Raw genomic sequence first — 21,832 nt, 5'->3', positions numbered from 1 at the left:
ACAATTTCACCTGGTTAATATTGCCTGCTAAGCTGGATTAGTAGTTATAACTATTGATTATGATTGATTGTTTTTTATAAGATAAGTTTAATGCTAGCTAGCAATTTAGCTTGGCTTCTACTGCATTCGCGTAACAGGTAGGCTACTCGTGGAGTGCAATGGTTAGAGCGTTGGACTAGTTAACTGTACGGTTGCAAAATTGGAACCCCTGAGCTGACAAGGTGAAAATCTGTCGTTCTGCCCCTGAACAAGGCAGTTAACCCACCGTTCCTAGGCCGTCATTGAAAATAAGAATGTGTTCTTAAAACCTCTTAAGTCTACCCCTTCCTTTTTCGAACATTCTGTTAAAAATCGCGCAACTTTTCAGCGTCCTGCTACTCATGCCAGGAATATAGTATATGCATATGATTAGTATGTGTGGATAGAAAACACTCTGAAGTTTCTAAAACTGGTTAAATCACGGCTGTGACTATAACAGATTGTGTGTTACATTGAAAAACGCAAGAAAAACTGCTCTCTGAAAGCTAAAAATAATTTCCATAAGTCACTTTCATGGGTTGTTAAAAGGGCACAAAATTTAATATCGACCTGCATGCAATTCATACAGATTCCACACGATGTCGCCATTGTCGTCATTTTCAATGGAGTTTTTTGTTGGAAAATCCAACTATCTGGATTCCGTTTCTTCCGGTCTCCACCAGGATGTTTTCAATGTGCACATTGGCAGCCATTGATTTGCAGACGAGGAGCTATTGAATATACATCGCCCTGTAATCATTTTGATAGATTATAAACGTTTACTAATACCTAAAGTTGGATTACAAAAGTATTTCGAAGTGTTTTGTGAAAGTTTATCGTCAACTTTTTTAATTTAAAAAAATGACGCAGCGTTTAAAAACAATGTTTTTTTCTGAATGACACAGCTTCCATAGAAAGCTATTTTGGGTATATATGGACCGATTTAAACGAAAAAAAGACCCAATAGTGATGTTTATGGGGCATATAGGAGTGCCAAGAAAGAAGCTCGTCAAAGGTAATGAATGTTTTATATTTTATTTCTGCGTTTTGTGTAGCGCCGGATAAGCAAAGTCTTTGTTTACGTCGCATTCAGGCATTTTGAGGTGTTGCATGCTATCAGATAATAGCTTCTCATGCTTTCGCCGAAAAGCATTTTAAAAATCTGACTTGTTGGCTAGGTTCACAACGAGTGTAGCTTTAATTCAATACCCTGCATGTGAATTTTGATTAAGGTTTGAGTTTTAACGAGTACATTTAGCATTTAGCGTAGCGCATTTGCATTTCCAGGTGTCTACTTGAGACATCTGCGTCTCAAGTAGGAGCAAGAAGTTAACTGACACACCTAGTTAAATAAAGGTATAAAAATAAATAATAATAATCGGATATCAGCGCCCAAAAATACAGATTTCCGATTGTTATGAAAACTTGAAATCTGTCCTAATTAATCGGCCATTCCGATTAATAGGTCGACCTCTAGTATGTTTAGCAGCATGAGTGAAGGAGGCTTTGTTGCGAAATAGGAAGCCGATTCTAGATTTAATTTTGGATTGGAGATGCTTAATGTGAGTCTGGAAGGAGAGTTTGCAGTCTAACCAGACACCTAGGTATTTGTAGTTGTCCACATATTCTGTTGGCAGCGATCGGTCGAAGAGCATGCATTTAGTTTTACTAGCATTTAAGAGCAGTTGGAGGCCAGGGAAGGAGTGTTGTATGGTATTGAAGCTCGTCTGGAAGTTTGATAACACAGTGTCCAAAGAAGGGCCATAAGTATACAGAATGGTGTTGTCTGCGTAGAGGTGGTTCAGATTATCACCAGCAGCAAGAGCAACATCATTGATGTATACAGAGAAGAGAGTCGGCCCGAGAATTGAACCATGTGGCTCCCCCCATAGAGACTGCCAGAGGTCCTAACAACAGGCCCTCCGATTTGACACACTGAACTCTATCTGAGAAGTAGTTGGTGAACCAAGCGAGGCAGTCATTTGAGAAACCAAGGCCATTGAGTCTGCCGATTTAAGAATGTGGTGATTGACAGAGTCGAAATCCTTGGGCAGGTCAATGAAGACGGCTGCACAGTACTGTCTTTTATCGATGGTGGTTATGATATCATTTAGGACCTTGAGCGTGGCTGACGTGCACCCATGACCAGCTCGGAAACCAGATTGCAAAGCGGAGAAGGTACGGTGGGATTCGAGTTGCTGCGGAGGGTGCAGAGCTGTTGGCCGGGGTAGGGGTTTTTGAAGGCCAAATAGCAATTGAATTTATTCTGTGTTTTTGTGTAATTTTCCCAATTTGTCAAATAGGTTTTTATTTCTGTAACAATGTGATTTGATTTCCCTGTGTATGAAAAATAGGTTTGTTTAGTGTTTTTAACAGCTGACATAGGGGACTCTTTTTAGGGTTCAGGTCTTGGGTTTCTAGTGCTTTGAATTGTAAGGATGTTTTGGGGCTTCATTTCAAATGGTGCCAAAATGTTAGTCCTTTTCTTTATATTTACAATTATAAAGGGAATCTTCCAAATTCCGCTCTGCATGCATTATCTGGTATTTTCTTTTTGATATTTAAGATTATTCTGCAGATGTCTGTATGTAGATTTTCTTTGGGGTTTTTCTCCCAATGCTTATAATCGTGATTAGCGGTTGAACCCCAAACCTCACATCCATTATAGTGCAAAAGTTAAAATTACACTTGAATATTTTGCACCAAATTTGGATAGGATTATTGAGAATTGTTTTTTTTATGGAGTACAATGCTTTGCGGGCTGTTTCTTTTAGTGCATTCACTGCCAGACCAAATCTACCAGAGGCACAGATTTTTAGTCCAAGGTAGTTGGGCATGTTCAACCATGGTATTTCGTTATTTGAAGGAGTGTCTGCTGCTCTGAATCCTGGCCTTTTACTGGAAAATCACGACTTTGGTTTCCTGAAAGTTGATATGTTGATTGCCCAGTTGATGCTGTATTCCCAAAGAGTGTTAAGTTGTTCCTGTAGACATTGTCCTACTGTCACCAATAGAGCGAGGTCATCTGCGTAGAGGGTGAGTCCAGGGGCTACAGATCGTTCCAACAACACTGATAGTTCATTGATGTAGACGTTGAACAAGGTCGGACTTAAACTGCACCCTTGTTTCACCCTTCGCCCTTGTGCAACAAAAACAATGTTATTTTATTGTTCAATACTACATGTGTTTGTTTAATACTATATGTGTTTGAGTAAATTAATTTTGATGTTGTATGCTTTCCCCTTTTTGGAGGGTTTTGTAGTATAATCCAGAATGCCATATGGAATCAAAAGCATTCTTAAAATCAACAAAATATGCAAATAATTTTCCTCTTCTTTTCTGATAAACATGCTTTGTGTGTGTGTGTGTGTGTGTGTGGTCTGTTCTGTGTTTGGGTAGAAAGCCCATTATTTTTTTGCTGAGAGCATTGTGGTGTAAGGAAGGTCTGTATTTGGTTATTGAGAATACAGCAGAACAGTTTCCCCATGTTACTAGTGACACATAGCATGCTATAGTTATTAGGGTCTAGTTTGTCACCTTTTTTTATATACATGTGGGTTACGAGCCCCTGGTTCCAAATATCAGGGAGCAGCCACTCTCCAAAACCAGGTTGAATAGTTTTAATAAGGCATCCTGCAGCTCAGTACTTCTGTGTTGAAGCATTCCATTCCTGATGTTGTCAGGACCACATGCCTTTCCAGCCTTTGTATTTTCTTTGACAGTTTAGCCTGTGTAATTTGGTGTTCAATTTGGGTTCTTGATTTTTTTAAATTGTGTGTTCAAAGGAGCTGAGATTTTCTCGCATATTTTTGGGGTCGTCTGATGGTATTATTCCATAGAGACTTTCAAAAATAAATCTTCCAAATGTTGCCATTTTGAATGGCTAGGTCATTCCTCTGTTTTCAATTTAGACCATTTCATTCAGAACTGGTTTCCATCAATGGGGTCTTCAATCTCTTTCAGAGTTCTCAAAATACTCAGAACGACTCTATCCTGTGGTTGGTGACGTATTCTATTTGATCAAGGTATTTTTTTTCCCTTTATGAGATTACATTCAGCATCAAATAATTTTTCTTTTTTGAGGTTTCCAATTAGAACAGTTAAAAAAAAAAAATTGGGCATACAGTGCCTTGCGAAAGTATTCGGCCCCCTTGAACTTTGCGACCTTTTGCCACATTTCAGGCTTCAAACATAAAGATATAAAACTGTATTTTTTTGTGAAGAATCAACAACAAGTGGGACACAATCATGAAGTGGAATGACATTTATTGGATATTTCAAACTTTTTTAACAAATCAAAAACTGAAAAATTGGGCGTGCAAAATTATTCAGCCCCCTTAAGTTAATACTTTGTAGCGCCACCTTTTGCTGCGATTACAGCTGTAAGTCGCTTGGGGTATGTCTCTATCAGTTTTGCACATCGAGAGACTGAATTTTTTTCCCATTCTTCCTTGCAAAACAGCTCGAGCTCAGTGAGGTTGGATGGAGAGCATTTGTGAACAGCAGTTTTCAGTTCTTTCCACAGATTCTCGATTGGATTCAGGTCTGGACTTTGACTTGGCCATTCTAACACCTGGATATGTTTATTTTTGAACCATTCCATTGTAGATTTTGCTTTATGTTTTGGATCATTGTCTTGTTGGAAGACAAATCTCCGTCCCAGTCTCAGGTCTTTTGCAGACTCCATCAGGTTTTCTTCCAGAATGGTCCTGTATTTGGCTCCATCCATCTTCCCATCAATTTGAACCATCTTCCCTGTCCCTGCTGAAGAAAAGCAGGCCCAAACCATGATGCTGCCACCACCATGTTTGACAGTGGGGATGATGTGTTCAGCTGTGTTGCTTCTACGCCAAACATAACTTTTTGCATTGTTGCCAAAAAGTTCAATTTTGGTTTCATCTGACCAGAGCACCTTCTTCCACATGTTTGGTGTGTCTCCCAGGTGGCTTGTGGCAAACTTTAAACAACACTTTTTATGGATATCTTTAAGAAATGGCTTTCTTCTTGCCACTCTTCCATAAAGGCCAGATTTGTGCAATATACGACTGATTGTTGTCCTATGGACAGAGTCTCCCACCTCAGCTGTAGATCTCTGCAGTTCATCCAGAGTGATCATGGGCCTCTTGGCTGCATCTCTGATCAGTCTTCTCCTTGTATGAGCTGAAAGTTTAGAGGGACGGCCAGGTCTTGGTAGATTTGCAGTGGTCTGATACTCCTTCCATTTCAATATTATCGCTTGCACAGTGCTCCTTGGGATGTTTAAAGCTTGGGAAATATTTTTGTATCCAAATCCGGCTTTAAACTTCTTCACAACAGTATCTCGGACCTGCCTGGTGTGTTCCTTGTTCTTCATGATGCTCTCTGCGCTTTTAACGGACCTCTGAGACTATCACAGTGCAGGTGCATTTATACGGAGACTTGATTACACACAGGTGGATTGTATTTATCATCATTAGTCATTTAGGTCAACATTGGATCATTCAGAGATCCTCACTGAACTTCTGGAGAGAGTTTGCTGCACTGAAAGTAAAGGGGCTGAATAATTTTGCACGCCCAATTTTTCAGTTTTTGATTTGTTAAAAAAGTTTGAAATATCCAATAAATGTCGTTCCACTTCATGATTGTGTCCCACTTGTTGTTGATTCTTCACAAAAAAAGACAGTTTTATATCTTTATGTTTGAAGCCTGAAATGTGGCAAAAGGTCGCAAAGTTCAAGGGGGCCGAATACTTTCGCAAGGCACTGTATGTCTATAACCCTCAGGGTCTACACATTCAAGTTCAGAACCGGTTTTAGTATTCAAATATCTACACAAAAGCACATTTCGCTCAGCTTGAAAGGGGTTGTTCTCTCTTTGGACATGATCAGAGAAGCATACACTGCACCTATATAGAAATTATTGTCACTAAGGAATGTGCATTTTGAGTTTTAACCAATTTTTTTTTTCCTTTTTTAATTTGGCTCAGTGAAAGGACCTGTTAATACCATATGATCATTCCTCCCGAGACCCTGTTCGGTTTTATAATTTACTGGTGAAAGTAGAATGTCCCTATAGCCTGAAGGACATTGAGTATATATACTGAACAAAAATATAAACTCAACATGCAACAATTTCAAAGGTTTCACGGTGTTACAGTTTATATTCGGTCAATTGAGAAATTCATTAGACCCTAATCTATGGATTTCACAGATACCAAAAAAAAGGTAGGGGCGTGGATCAGAAAACCAGTGAGTAACTGGTGAGCCCACCATTTGCCTCATGCAGCGCGATACATCTCATTCGCTTAGAGTTCATCAGGCTGTTGATTGTGGCCAGTGGAATGTTGTCCCACTCCTCGTCAATGGCTGTGCGAAGATGCTGGATATTGGCTAAAACTAGAACACGCTGTCGCACACTTCGATCCAGAGCATCGCAAACATGCTCAATGGGTGACATGCAGTCCGGGTGAGTATGCAGGCCATGGATGATCTGGGACATTTTAAGCTTCCAGGAATACTGTACAGATCATTGCGACATGGGGCTGTGTATTATCATGCTGAAACATGAGGTGCTTTTTAATTATTTATTTTTTTAACCTTTATTAACTAAGCAAGTCCAGTTAAGAACAAATTCTTATTTACATTGACGGCATTTGGAGAACAGTGGGTTAACTGCCTTGTTCAGGGGCAGAACGACAGATACCGTGTCAGCTCGGGGATTTGATCCAGCAAACTTTCGGTTTACTGGCCCAACGCTCTAACCACTAGGCTACCTGCTGCCCCAATGGCGGTGGATGAATGGCACTACAGTGGGCCTCATGATGGCCTCATGGTATCTCAGTGCGTTCAAATTGCTATCGATATAATGCAGTTGTGTTCGTTGTCTGTAGTTTATGCCTGCCCATACCATAACCCCAGCACCACCATGGGGCACTCTGACGTGACGCCATACACGTGGTCTGCGATTGTGAGGCCGGTTGGACGTACAGCCAAATTCTCTAAAATGACGTTGGAGGCGGCTTATGGTAGAGAGTAACATTAAAATCACTGGTAACAGCGCTGGTAGACTTTATTGCAGTCAGCATGCCAATTGCACGCCCCCTCAACTTGAGATCTGTGGCATTGTGTTGTGACAAAACTGCACATTTTAGAGTGGCCTTTAATTGACCCCGGCACAAGGTGCACCTGTGTAATGATCATGCTGTTAAATCAACTTCTTGATATACCACAACTGTCAGGTGGATGGAGAAATACTAACAGGGATGTGAACAAATTTGTGCAAAAACATTTGAGAGAAATAAGCTTTTTGTGCATATGGAACGTTTCTGGGATCTTTTATTTTATCTCATGAAAAATGGGACCAACACTTTACATGTTGCGTTTAAATTTTTGTTCAGTGTATGACACCATGTTTCTAGAAGTGTAATTGTCTTAACCTTTGGTGTTAAGAAACTGGAATTGTGGTCGTAGGTCTTAAGGTCGAGAAGTAGAAGCCCAGGATATTCCAATAGTTAATGATCTCATTTCATATCAGTGTATGTATAGCCATATATCACATGGTTAGAATTAAAGTACAGATGAAGTTGGAAGTTTACATACACTTAGGTTGGAGTCATTAAAACTTGTTTTTCAACCACTCCACAAATGTTTTGTTAACAAACTATAGTTTTGGCAAGTCGGAAAGGACATCTACTTTGTGCATGACACAATACATTTTCCCAACAATTGTGTACAGACATTTTCCTTTTATAATTCATTGTATCACAACTCCATTGGGTCAGAAGTTTACATACACCAAGTTGACTGAGCCTTTAAACAGCTTGGAAAATTCCAGAAAATGATGTCATTGCTTTAGAAGCTTCTGATAGGCTAATTGACATCATTGGAGTCAATTGGAGATGTACCTGTGGAGGTATTTTGCCTCTTTGCTTGACATCATGGGAAAATCAAAAGAAATCAGCCAAGACCTCAGAAAACAATTATAGACAAGTCTGGTTCATCCTTGGGAGCAATTTCCAAACGCCTGAAGGTACCAAGTTCATCTGTACAAACAATAGTACGCAAGTCTAAACACTATGGGTCCACACAGCCGTCATACCACTCAGGAAGGAGACGCGTTCTGTCTCTTAGAGATGAACGTACTTTGATGCGAAAAGTGCAAATCAATCCCAGAGCAGCAGCAAAGGACCTTGTGAAGATGCTGGAGGAAACGGGTACAAGTATCTATATCCACAGTAAAACAAGACCTATATCAACATAACCTGAAAGGCCGCTCAGCAAGGAAGAGGAAGAGGCCAAAATTTACCTAACTTATTGTGGGATGCTTGTGGAAGGCTACCCGAAACATTTGACCCAAGTTAAACCATTTAAAGGCAATACACTCAATTAGTATTTGATAGCATGTAAACTTCTGACCCACTGGGAATGTGATGAAAGAAGGGTTGAAATAAATCATTTCACATTCTTAGAATAAAGTGGTGATCCTAACTGACCTAAGACAGGGAATTTTTACTAGGATTAAATGTCAGAAATTGTGAAACTGAGTTTAAATGTATTTGGCTAAGGTGTATGTAAACTTCCGACTTCAACTGTACATAAGAAATTAATACACAAACAAATTTAGAACTCTCTTTCTTTCTCAGTGGCTCTTGGGCGTAACCAGGCCTTGAAGAGAGAGAAGCCCAAATGGAAGAGTGACTATCCAATGACGGACGGCCAGCTGCGCAGTAAGCGGGATGAGTTCTGGGACACTGCGCCCGCCTTCGAGGGCCGCAAGGAGATCTGGGACGCGCTCAGGGCCGCCGCCCAGGCCTTCGAGAGCAACGACCATGAACTGGCCCAGGCCATCATCGACGGGGCCAGCATAACATTGCCACACGGTACGACACACACCAAACATATCTACTCCTTTATCAGCTCTGTCTATCTGCCCCCTCTCTTTGTTAGCCTGTAACATAACACTGCCACACGATACGTCACACATTCCATAGACCACTGCCCTCTTTCAACTGTCCCCTCACTGTTATAGCATAACACTGCCTCACGTTATGAAACACACACACCATCTCTCTACAGCAGACATGACACATCTATCAGCTCTCGCCCTCTATCTGTTCTACGTCTGTCACAATGATTCAACACACACACACACACAGCCCTCTTTTTCTGCACACCATCCGTGTCATACTTTTCTGACTATTTTGAGGAAGTGTATACTGGCTACGGCTTCTCAAAATGGACAAATGGTACTATTGCTCCTTTTTTCTCTCGTTTTTCAAGTGAAGGTCCTTTCAGGGAATATGTAAGCACACTTGTTCGGCTAGCTGAAGCATGCTGACGGCTTAACACACCTGGCTGATTCGTGGTGTCCATTTTGGAGAGAAATGCCGTGGGATATTTTGTGACCACAGGACCTCGGTTTAACATCTCATCCTAAGGACTCTGCAGGGCAGGGTCCCTGTCACTCCCCTGGGGCATTTGACTCTCCTTAGAGCAGAGGAAAGAGTGTCCCCTACTGGTTCTCCAACCTTACTGTGTCTTCACGGGTGGTCTCTCGACCAGACCCAATCCTGTTTAACTTCAGAGGAAAGCTGGCTGGGTGGTATGCCGGTTGGCTTTCCGGAGTCCTTTCTCTTATCTCGTCACACCATTACGTTGTCTCCGTCTCTGTTTTGCTTCAGTCAGTTCTGTCATCCAATTTCTCTGCAGGCGAGGCAGCAGGCCCCTGCTTCCATATACTTCCCTACCAGCTGAAGCTGTCAGTCCGTGGTCTGTGGAGAGGAATATTACATAATCTCTTTAATCCCTCCTCCCAGACACACACACACACACACAGACAGGCAGACCAACACATCCATCCGTCCCCATGCAGCCTTGCTGATTGTGAGGCCGGCTGTTGAACAGAACCAATTAGCTCTATGAAGATAGTCCAACTGTCCTGCTCTGAAGTTACACTGCCGCAAAGAGCCAGATGCCAGCCGGCAGGCTGAGATACTGTAGAATAGATGGAATGAGCCATCAAGGTTAAGGTCAGCCTTGTTTGTCCATATTAGCCTGCCCTCTGCCCTCCTTCTCTTTTGACTTCTGCTTTGAAGTCAGGTTCCCCACCCTCTACTCATCTTTTTTGGTCTCTCACCAAAAACACTGCTAAAAGGTTTGTGTGGTGCCTGCCTTGGCGCTGCTCTGGGTGTGGTTTGAATCTGAGCCATAGAGACAGCAGGGGAGAGTGGTTTGATCTGTACAGTGGCAGACAGGGTGAGCTCACCTTTAAAAGTCGATGCACCAACACAGAGCCCAGAGAGAAAGAGAAGGAGAGCGAGAAAGAGTGCCTGTATCTCAAGAATAAAGTTTTTTATTTTTATTGTCTGTTTGTGGGAACAGCATATGTGGGAACTCCTTCACGACTATTGGAAAAGCATTCCAGTTGAAGTTGTTTAAGCAAATGCCAAGAGTGTGCAAAGCTGTCAAGGCCAAGGGTGGCTTCTTTGAAGAATCCCAAATATAAAATATGGTTTGATTTGTTTAACACATTTGGTTACTACTGTACATGATCCCATATGTGTTATTTCATAGTTTTGATGTCTTCACTATTATTTTACAATGTAGAAAATAGTAAAAATAAAGAAAAACCCTGGAATGAGTAGGTGTGTCAACTTTTGACTGGCTCTGTAAGTATTCAGACTCTTTGCTATGTGAATTGAAAATGAGCTCAGGTCCATCCTGTTTCCATTGATCATCCTTGTCATGTTTCTACAACTTGATTGGAGTCCACCTGTGGTAAATCAAATTGATTGGACATGATTTGGAGGCACACACGTGTCTATATAAGGTCCCACAGTTGACAGTGCATGTTAGAGCAAAAACCAAGACAGGATTGTGTCGAGGCACAGATCTGGGGAAGGGTACAACAACAATTCTGCAGTAGTGAAGGTCCCCAAGAAAACAGTGGCCATCATTATTAAATGGAAGAAGTTTGGAACCACAAAGACTCTTCTTAGAGCTGGCCACCTGTCCAAACTGAGCAATCAGGGGAGAAGGGCTTTGGTCAGGGAGATGACCAAGAACCTGAACGTCACACTGACATCTGTGGAGGTGGGAGAACCTTCCAGAAGGACAACCATCTCTGCAGCACTCCACCAATCAGGCCTTTATGGTAGAGTGGCCAGACAGAAGCCACTCCTCAGTAAAAGGCACATGACCGCCTGCTTGGAGTTTGCCAAAAGGCACCTAAAAACTCTGACTATGAGAAACAAGATTCTCTGGTCTGATGAAACCAAGATTGAACTCTTTGGCCTGAATGCCAAGCGTCACGTCTGGAGGAAACCTGACACCATCCCTACGGTGAAACAGGGTGGTGGCAGTATCATCCTGTTGGTATGTTTTTCAGCGTCAGGCACTGGGTGACTAGTCAGGATCGAGGCAAAGTACAGAGAGATCCTTGATTTTAAAAACCTGCTCAAGACTTCAGACTGGGGCGAAGGTTCACCTTCCAACAGGACAACAACCCTAATCACACAGTCAAGACAGTGCAGGAGTGGCTTCAGGACAAGTCTCTGAATGTCCTTGAGTGGCCCAGCCAGAGCCCGAACTTGAACCCAGTTGAACATCTCTGGAGAGACCTGAAAATAGCTATGCAGCGATGCTCCCCATCCATCCTGACAGAGCTTGAGAGGATCTGCAGAGAAGAATGGGAGAACTCCCAAAATACAGGTTTGCCAAGCATACCCAAGAAGACTCGAGGCTGTAATATTTGCCAAAGGTCATTCAACAAAGTACTGAGTATAGGGTCTGAATATTTATGTAAATGTAATATTCCTCTTCTTTATGTTTTAATACATTTGCAAACATTTCTGAAAAAACTATTTTTGCTTTGTCATAATGGGGTATTGTGTGTAGATTAGGGATTTTTGGGGGTGGGGAATAAGTCTAACGTAACAAAATGTGTAAAAAGTTAAGTGGTCTGAACACTTTCCGAATGCACAGTATTGTGAATTGCTCATAAATTAGAAAACTTAGATTTTTAGGCCATATCGCCCAGCCCTAATAAACACACACGCCCCTTCATGAGGTGGAAAAACACTGCCCCCGCTTTGCCTGTTTTATATGTCTGGTTATATGACCAGTGACATGACATGGTTGAAGCTGTTAGATGGTGTCTGGGAAGCTCTCAGCAAGGTTACCAACAGTACAAAGTACAAGAGTGCTGCCTCATCAGAACATGGATTTGGCCTGCGTTATTGTAAGACCTCTCCTGAGCCCATTCTCTCTCACGGCCCCCGGTCGCTCCATAATACACTGAGACATCCTTATCTCCCCCGCCAATCGTCTGCCATTTTGTCTCAGACCGGGTGTCACTGGGTTGGTGTAAATTAGCCTTGTGTATCCCCCCCCCACCCCTGTCCAGATTAGAGGTAGATTAGCTGGGCTGGCTGGCTGCTTTAATGCGGTGCTGTGGAGCTGCAGCTGTGGATTCCTGAGGCCTGCGGTCAATGTCTCCTGAGAGAGCAGGGGAAAACACACCCCTCTAGTACATTGCAATCACTGGCAGACAGGCAGGGAGGGAGGAATCTCACAAACAGGCCTCTCTCGCTCTCCTCTCTCTCGGTCTCTCACACACAAAGGAAAATCAATCACCAGGGTTCAGTCAATATAGAATCTCTCCATATCAGCACTCCACTGGCATTGCTGTCCGACTGCCAGGTTCATAGATTCAGGCCTCCTTTGTCTTGTCAACATACTTATATTACTACAGTAGCTATCAACATTTCTGACTGCCAGTTCATGAACATAATACGGGTGATGTGATCAGTTTGAGATATGGGTTACATGTTTGGTTATGAGAGGGTAGTTGACAGTGTTCCAGTGTCAGTTTTCCGCTACTGTGCATTCCTTTTAGACACGCCAGTCTTGGGCCTGTATCCACAAAGCGTCTCAGAGTAGGAGTGCAAGTTTTTAAAGTATAGATCATAAAGAATTAGAGCTATTGACAGGTGGGGACCTGATCCTAGATCAGCACTCCTACTCTGAGAGGCTTTATTGATACGGGCTCTGATCTACAATGAGTGGATGGATCTTAGCTGGAACTACAAAGTCTTGTGATATTATATGCCGGCCATGATTCTGAGTTACATCTGAGCAAAAGGGTGAGGCTTGTATGGCGAAGAACACCATCCCAACCGTGAAGCACGGGGGTGGCAGCATCATGTTGTTGGGGTGCTTTGCTGCAGCAGGGACTGGTGCACTTCACAAAATAGATGGCATCATGAGAAGGAACATGATGTGGATATATTGAAGCAACATCTCAAGACATCAGTCAGGAAGTTAAAGCTTGGTCGCAAATGGGTCTTCCAAATGGACAATGACCCCAAGCATACTTCCAAAGTTGTGGCAAAATGGCTTAAGGACAACAAAGTCAAGGTACTGGAGTGTCCATCACAAAGCTCTGACCTCAATCCTATAGAACATTTGTGGGCAGAACTGAAAAAGCGTGTGCAAGCAAGGAGGCCTATAAACCAGTTGCACCAGTTCTGTCAGGAGGAATGGGCCAAAATTCACCCAACTTATTGTGGGAAGCTTGTGGAATGCTACCCAAAATGTTTGACCCAAGTTAAACAATTGAAAGGCAATGCTACAAAATACTAATTGACTGTATGTAAACTTCTGACCCACTGGGAATGTGAAAGAAATAAAAGCTGAAATAAATAATTATCTGTACTATTATTCTGACATTTCACATTCTTAAAATAAAGTGGTGATCCTAACAGACCTAAGACAGGGAATTTTTACCAGGATTAAATGTCAGGAATTGTGAAAAACTGAGTTTAAATGTATTTGGCTAAAGTGTATGTAAACAACACAGGAAACTTTTCCCACACTGCAGCAGTCCTCCCTTTCTGTGGAGTCTTATCGCATTGTGATATAATAAACATACCAGCACTGCAGTGCAGGGAGCATATCACACTGCATCACAAGACATATTCTACCTCCAGGATAAGACGAAAAACAAGCTGGCACTTAATGGACTGTACAAGGCTATAAACAAGCAAGGAAACCTACATCCAGAGGCTGCTGTTCTGGTTGCCTGGCGATTTTAATTCTGCGTCACTAAGACACATGATGCCCAACTTACTATGCCTGTACTCAGCCAATCTGTAAATAGCACACTCAACTACCTCATCCCCATATTGTTATTTATCTTCTTGCTCTTTTGCACCCCAGTATCTCTACTTGCACATCATCATCTGCACATCTATCACTCCAGTGTTAATGCTAAATTGTAATTATTTTGCTTCTATGGCCTATTTATTGTCTTACTACCTCCCTAATCTTCTACATTTGCACACACTGTACATATATTTTTCTATTGTGTTATTGTTTATGTGTAACTTGTTTTTGTCGCACTGCTTTGCTTTTTATCTTGGCAGGTCGCAGTTGTAAATGAGAACGTGTTCTCAACTGGCCTACCTGGTTAAATAAATGTTAAAATGGCTTAAGGACAGCAAAGTCAAAGTACTGGAGTGGCCATCACAAAGCCCTGACCTCAATCCTATAGAACATTTGTGGGCAGAATTGAAAAAGCGTGTGCGAGTAAGGAGGCCTATAAACCTGACTCAGTTACATCAGCTCTGTCAGGAGGAATGTACCAAAATTCACCCAACTTATTGTGGGAAGCTTGTGGAAAGCTACCCAAAATGTTTGACCCAAGTAAAACCATTTAAAGGCAATGCTACCAAATACTAATTGAGTGTATGTAAACTTCTGACCCACTGGGAATGTGATGAAAGAAATTAAAGCTGAAATAAATTATTCTCTCTAGTATTATTCTGACATTTCACATTCTTAAAATAAAGTGGTGATCCTAAATGACCTAAGACAGGGAATTTTTACTAGGATTAAATGTCAGGAATTGTGAAAAACTGATTTGGCTAAGGTGTATGTAAACTTCCGACTTCAACTGTACATAAATACAAATGAGTCTTAAGAAGACAGTGATAGTAATTGCAATGAGGCCAAATATTGACATAAGTACAGTCGTGTATAGGAGTCTATGGTGTTTCTCCTGTTGGAACACTTTTACAACCAAGTTGACGTCTGCAGGATTTTGAATGAACAAAATATGTTGGGTGGGTTACTAAACTCCATAACGTGTTATCATGTGCAATGGGTGAATAGAGTCTGCAGACTAGAGGTCGACCGATAATGATTTTTCAACGCTCATACCGATACCGATTTATTGGAGGACCAAAAAAAGCCCATACCGATAATAAAAATTCAAAATACAAAAAATATTTGTAATAATGACAATTACAACAATACTGAATGAACAATACTGAATGAAATATAATACATCAATACAATCTATTTAGCCTCCAGTAAATAATGAAACATGTTCAATTTGGTTTAAATAATGCAAAAACAGTGTTGGAGAAGAAAGTAAAAGTGCAATGTGCCATGTAAGAAAGCTAACGTTTATGTTCCTTGCTCAGAACATGAGAACATATGAAAGCTGGTGGTTCCTTTTAACATGAGTCTTCAATATTCCCAGGTAAGAAGTTTTAGGTTGTAGTTATTATAGGAATTATAGGACTATTTCTCTCTATACCATTTGTATTTCATATACCTTTGACTATTGGATGTTCTTATAGCCACTTTAGTATTGCCAGTATAACAGTATAGCTTCCGTCCCTCTCCTCGCCACTACCTCTCCTCGAACACATCGCCAACAGCCACCCTCGAAGCAGCGTTACCCATGCAGAGCAAGGGGAACAACTACTCCAAGTCTCAGAGAGTGACGTTTGAAATGCTATTAGCGCGCACCCCGCTAACTAGCTAGCCATTTCACATCGGTTACACCAGCCTAGTCTCTGGAGTTGATAGGCTTGAAATCATAAACCGCTCAATGCTTGAAGCATTGTGAAGAGCTGCTGGCAAAACACACGAAAGTGCTGTTTGAATGAATGCTTACGAACCTGCTGGTGCCTACCATCGCTCAGTCAGACTGCTCTATCAAATCATAGACTTAATTATAACATAACACACAGAAATACGAGCCCTAGGTCATTATTATGGTCGAATCTAGAAACTCAATTCGAAAACAAAACATTTTATTCTTTCAGTGAAATACAGAACCGTTTCATATTTTATCTAACGGGTGGTATTCATAAGTCTAAATATTCCTGTTACATTGCATAACCTTCAATGTTATGTCATAATTACGTAAAATTCTGGCAAATTAGTTCGCAATGAGCCAGGAGGCCCAAACTGTTGCATATACCCTGACTCTGCGTGCAATGAACGCAAGAGAAGTGACACAATTTCACCTGGTTAATATTGCCTGCTAACCTGGATTTATTTTAGCTAAATATGCAGGTTTAAAATATATACTTCTGTATATTGATTTTAAGAAAGGCATTGATGTTTATGGTTAGGTACAGTCGTGCAACAACTCTTTTTTTCGCAAATGTGCTTTTGTTAAATCATCCCCCGTTTGGCGAAGTTGGCTGTCTTTGTTAGGAAGAAATAGTCTTCACACAGTTTCAATGAGCTAGGCGGCCCAAACTGCTGCATATACCCTGACTCTGTTGCAAGAGAAGTGACACCATTTTTCCTAGTTAAAAATAAATTGATGTTAGCAGGCAATATTAACTAAATATGCAGGTTTAAAAATATATACTTGTGTATTGATTTTAAGAAAGGCATTGATGTTTATGGTTCGGTACACGTTGGAGCAACGACAGTCCTTTTTCGCGTAACAGGCAGGCTCCTCGTGGAGTGCAATGTAATCAGGTGGTTAGAGCGTTGGACTAGTTAACCGTAAGGTTGCAAGATTCAATCCCAGAGCTGAAACATCTGTTGTTCTGCCCCTGAACAAGGTAGTTAACCCACCGTTCCTAGGCTGTCAAAAAATAAGAATGTGTTCTTAACTGACTTGCCTAGTTAAATAAAGGTGTAAAAAAAAGAAAGGCTAAATCGGCCAAATCGGTGTCCAAAATTACCGATTTCCGATTGTTATGAAAAACTTGATTTCGGCCCTAATTAATCGGCCATTCCGATTAATCGGTCGACCTCTACTGCAGACACACAATGCATACAGCAGCAGAACGTGTAGTGTTTTTACAAGAGTAGGGAACACTGAAAGGTTCAGTTTACATATTTGACAAGCTATTAGCAAGTTAGACAGACAAACCATGACATTTTCCCCCATTCTGAAGTCCCCACATCATGCATTGTGCTAAAAGTTAACTTACCTTACAGTCGCTATAAAGTAGTGGGTGGTGGTCACGAAGATGACTCGAGATTTGAAGTGTTGCCCCCTTTCGCAGTGACTTTTTTTTTGGGGGGGGGGGCATATTCTGCAGACAGTGGGACCATCTTCAGTTAAGTTTCCCTCAGCACTCTTGAAAAAAACCAAAATACGACCACACTTTAGATTTGGTCCTTTTGGAAGGCTGAAAAATCTCCCAATCGCTGTCACTGCCTTCCGCCATGTTTTTACACAAAACAAAACCCACGTTGCATTCTGCGCCTGCGTCAGACTGTCGCTTACTTTTGTTGATGCTGGACAGTATTTACCGTGAGTTTTTCAAACCGTGATAATCAAACACGGTTTTAATGATAATTTAAAATTTGAAACTGTAATATTAACCGTTGGGAATTTTACCGTGGTTTATTGTGAATCTGGTAACCGTGTCTTCCCTACGCACTACCCTCTAGTAAACTTGCAGTCGGAGGCTGAGCAGTTGCCATACCAGGCAGTGATGCAACCCGTCAGGATGCTCTCTGGGTGCAGCTGTAAAACCTTTTGAGGATCTGAGGACCCATGCCAAATCTTTTCAGTCTCCTGAGGGGGAATATGTTTTGTCGTACCCTCTTCACGGCTGTCTTGGTGTGCTTGGACCATGTTAGTTTGCTGGTGATGTGGACGCCTAGGAACTTAAAGCTCTCAACCTGCTCCACTACAGCCCTGTCGATGAGAATGGGGGCGTGCTCAGTCCTCTTCCTGTAGTCCACAATCATCTCCTTGATCTACTCTTGATCACGTTGAGGGATAGGTTGTTGTCCTGGCACCACACGGTCAGGTCTCTGACCTCCTCCCTATAGGCTGCTTCATTGTTGTGATCAGGCCTACCACTGTTGTGTCATCAGCAAACTTAATGATGGTGTTGGAGCCGTGCAGTAATGAGTGAACAGGGAGTACAGGAGGGGACTGAACACGCAACCCTGAGGGCCCCCCCCCCCGTGTTGAGGATCAGCGTGGCGGATGTGTGGTTACCTACCCTTACCACCCAGCAGTGGCCCATCATGAAGTCCAGGATCCAGTTGCAGAGGGTGGTGCTTAGTCCCAGGGTCCTTAACTAAGTGATGAGCTTTGAGGGCACTATGGTGTTGAACGCTGAGCTGTAATCAATGAACAGCATTCTCACATAGGTGTTCCTTTTGTCCAGGTGTGAAAGAGCAGTGTGGAGTGCAATAGAGAATTGCATCATCTGTGGATCTGTTGGTGCGGTATGCAAATTGGAGTGGGTCTAGGGTTTCTGGGATAATGGTGTTGATGTGAGCCATGACCAGCCTTTTAAAATTATTTCATGGCTACAGACGTGAGTACTACAGGTCGGTAGTCATTTAGGCAAGTTACCTTATAGTGTTATTGGGCACAGGGACTATTCTGGTCTGCTTGAAACATGTTGGTATTACAGACTCAGACAGGGAGAGGTTGAAAATGTCAGTGAAGACATTTTCCAGGTGGTCAGTGCATGCTCGGAGTACATCTCCTGATAATCCGTATGGTCCTGCAGCCTTGTGAATGTTGATCTGTTTAAATGTCTTACTCACATCGACTGTGGAGAGCTTGATCACACAGTCATCCGAAACAGCTGATTCTCTCGTATGTTTCAGTGTTACTTGCCTCGAAGCAAGTTATTTAGCTCGTCTGGTAGGCTTGTGTCACTGTGCAGCTCTCGGTTTTGCTTCCCTTTGTAGTCTGTAATAGTTTGCATGCCCTGCCACCTCCAACGAGCGTCGGAGCCGGTGTAGTACAATTCTATCTTAGTCCTGTATTGACGCTTTGCCTGTTTGATGGTTCGTCAGAGGGCATAGCGGGATTTCTTATAAGCTTCTGGGTTAGAGTCCAGCTCTTTGAAAGTGGCAGCTCTACCTTTTTAGCTCAGTGTGAATGTTGCCTGTTATCCATGTCTTCTGGTTGGGGTATGTACGTGCAGTCACTGTGGGGACGACGTCATCGATGGACTTATTGATGAAGCCAGTGACTGATGTGGTGTACTCCTCAATGCCATCGGGAGAATCCCAGAACATATTCCAGTCTGTGCTAGCAAAACAGTCCTGTAACAGTCCTGTAGTTTTAGTATATGCTTCATCTGACCACTTTTTTTCATAGACCGAGTCACTGGTCCTTCCTGCTTTAATTTTTGCTTGTTAGCAGGAATCAGGAGGATAGAGTTATGGTCAGATTTGCCAAATGGAGGGAGAGCTTTGTACGCGTCTCTGTGTGTGGAGTAAAGGTGGTCTAGAATTTCTTTCCCTCTGGATGCACATTTAACATGCTGATAGAAATGAGGTGAAACTGATTTAAGTTTCCCTGCATTAAAGTCCCCAGCCATTAGGAGTGCCGCCTCTGGATGAGCGTTTTCCTGTTTGCTTATGGTGCTATACAGCTTATTGAGTGTGGTTTCAGTGCCAGCATTGGTCTGTGGTGGTATGTAGACAGCTACAAAAAAAATACAGATGAAAACTCTAGGTAGGTAGTGTGGTCTACAGCTTATCATGAGATACTCTACCTCAGATGAGAAAAACCTTGAGACTTCCTTAGATATCTTGCACCAGCTGTTGTTTACATGTATGCATAGGCCCCCGCCCCGTGTCTTACCAGAGGCTGCGGTTCGCAGTTCTGATGTCCAGATGCTCTTTTTGGTCACGAGACGGTAGCAGCAACATTATGTACAAAAGAAGTTACGAACCATGTGGAAAAACAAACAAAATAGCATGGTTGGTTAAGAGCCGATAAGACGGCAGCCATTCCCTCCGGCACCATCTTCATGTCCAAGGGCGCGTTCTGAGAGCAGGCGCAGAACAGCTGGCTGGCATATTCACAGTAATTTTCAACCTCTCCTGGTCCCAGTCTGTAATCCCCACATGTTTTAAGATGACCACAATCATTCTTGTCCCCAAGAACTCTTAAGGCTTCGTGACACAATGACTGCTGTCCTGTAGCTCTCACTTCTGTAATCATGAAGTGCTTTGAGAGGCTGGTTATGGCACACATTAACTCCACAATCCCAGACACCCTAGACCCACTCCAATTTGCATACCGCACCATCATATCCATAGACGACGCAATCTCAATTGCTCTCCACACTGTCCTCACCCACCTAGATAAGAGTGAATAAAAAAGTAAATAAATAATTACCGCACAAAACATTTTCTGATGGGGATTTATTGATACAAGTGATGCGTGCCGGCAGTCAGTCACGTAACCCCTCTCTCCCACTCTGAGCCATTCAGTGTTGTTGTTTATGTATGTAGCTAGTGAGCTAAGCTGTAGCATTAGCAATGTCTTTCAAGGGGAGACGACTCACAAATGTGGAAATTCTGGAGATTTTTATAAATTAGTATGAAAGTCAGGAATCAGATTCTGACAGTGACAGTGAGGAGCTGCCCCACCAACCTTGTAGCCATTGAGAACCCTGAATCTGAGGACCCCTTGTCTACTGACGAAGTCCCAGGTCCCTTCTGAAGATGATGGTGGAGGCAGACCGACAGTGGATGAAGTACAGGAGGTCTGTGGTAGCTGGAAGGCCGCCGGCTATTTCACCCCTCCTGGCCCTGCAGTTTGCTTTGAGTCCCAGTCTGGAGTGCAAAGCCCCTTCCCATTTCCCTCTGAGGCAGAGGGCTTCAAGCTATTTCGGACAGAGGAGCTGGTGGGAGACATAGTAGAGGAGACCAATCGCTATGCCTTGCAGCTACATGAGAAGAGGGATCCAAGAGTGAGGGAGAAACTCCATAAATGGGTGACAACCACAATTAGTGAAATGTATACCTTCCTGGTGACAGAAAGAAGAACTCCCTAAGAGAATACTGGAGCACAGATCCTATGTTTGCAGCTCCCTTCTTTGCCACACTCTTTTCCTAGTTCTGCTGCAATACCTGCATTTCGTCAACAATGCTACTGCCGACCTAAATGACCCGTTACACAAAATAAGAAATGTTCTTACCAGCCTGACATCAGAATTTTGTTGGGTCTTTGTGCCATACAAGGACCTATGGGTTGATGAGTCCCTGATGTTATGGAAGGGTAGACTGGCGTTCCGTCAATATATTCCCTCCAAAAGGCACAGGTTTGGGGTCAAGTTCTTTGTCATGTGTGACGTGAAGACAGGATTAGTCCAGGACATTATAGTTTACACAGGGTCCACCACTGACATCCAACATTATGAGGGGCTTGGGGTGTCCAGGTCTGTGATGCCCACGCCGGCTCCTCATCTCGGCAAGGGACACACTTTGTATGTGAACAATTGGTACAGCAGTCCCACACTCTTCCAGAATCTGCTCTCCAACAGCACAGGGGCCTGTCAACAGGAAGGGGATGCCGGCATTCGGATGCAGGAAGATGCAGAGAGGGGAGGTGGAGTTCAAGGAGAACGGTCAACAGCTGGCAGTAAAGTGTGCATGACAAACGAGACGTCCATGTCCTCTCCACTGTCCATACAGCAACCATGTTGGCCACAGGGAAGGTGGACCACCTGACAGGAGAGAGAGATTAAACCAGACTGACTGTGTGCTTGACTATAACCTCAAAATGGGGGCAGTGGATAAGGCGGACA

At 42.7% G+C, this 21,832-nt stretch overlaps 1 protein-coding gene across 1 annotated transcript in view; it reads left to right on the top strand.

The window, feature by feature from the left end:
• The window catches only part of LOC139420833 (ubiquitin domain-containing protein 2), a 67,614-nt gene that overhangs the window by 22,883 nt on the left and 22,899 nt on the right, over positions 1-21,832 (top strand). Inside the window, exon 2 of the mRNA XM_071171173.1 lies at positions 8,639-8,875. Within this exon, the coding sequence (XP_071027274.1) occupies positions 8,639-8,875 (237 nt within the window). The remainder of the gene's footprint in view (positions 1-8,638; positions 8,876-21,832) is intronic.

Source organism: Oncorhynchus clarkii, chromosome 12 (genome assembly GCF_045791955.1).
Source record: "Oncorhynchus clarkii lewisi isolate Uvic-CL-2024 chromosome 12, UVic_Ocla_1.0, whole genome shotgun sequence".
Taxonomy (NCBI): Eukaryota; Metazoa; Chordata; class Actinopteri; order Salmoniformes; family Salmonidae; genus Oncorhynchus; species Oncorhynchus clarkii.
This window is presented reverse-complemented; position numbering and strand designations above follow the sequence as displayed.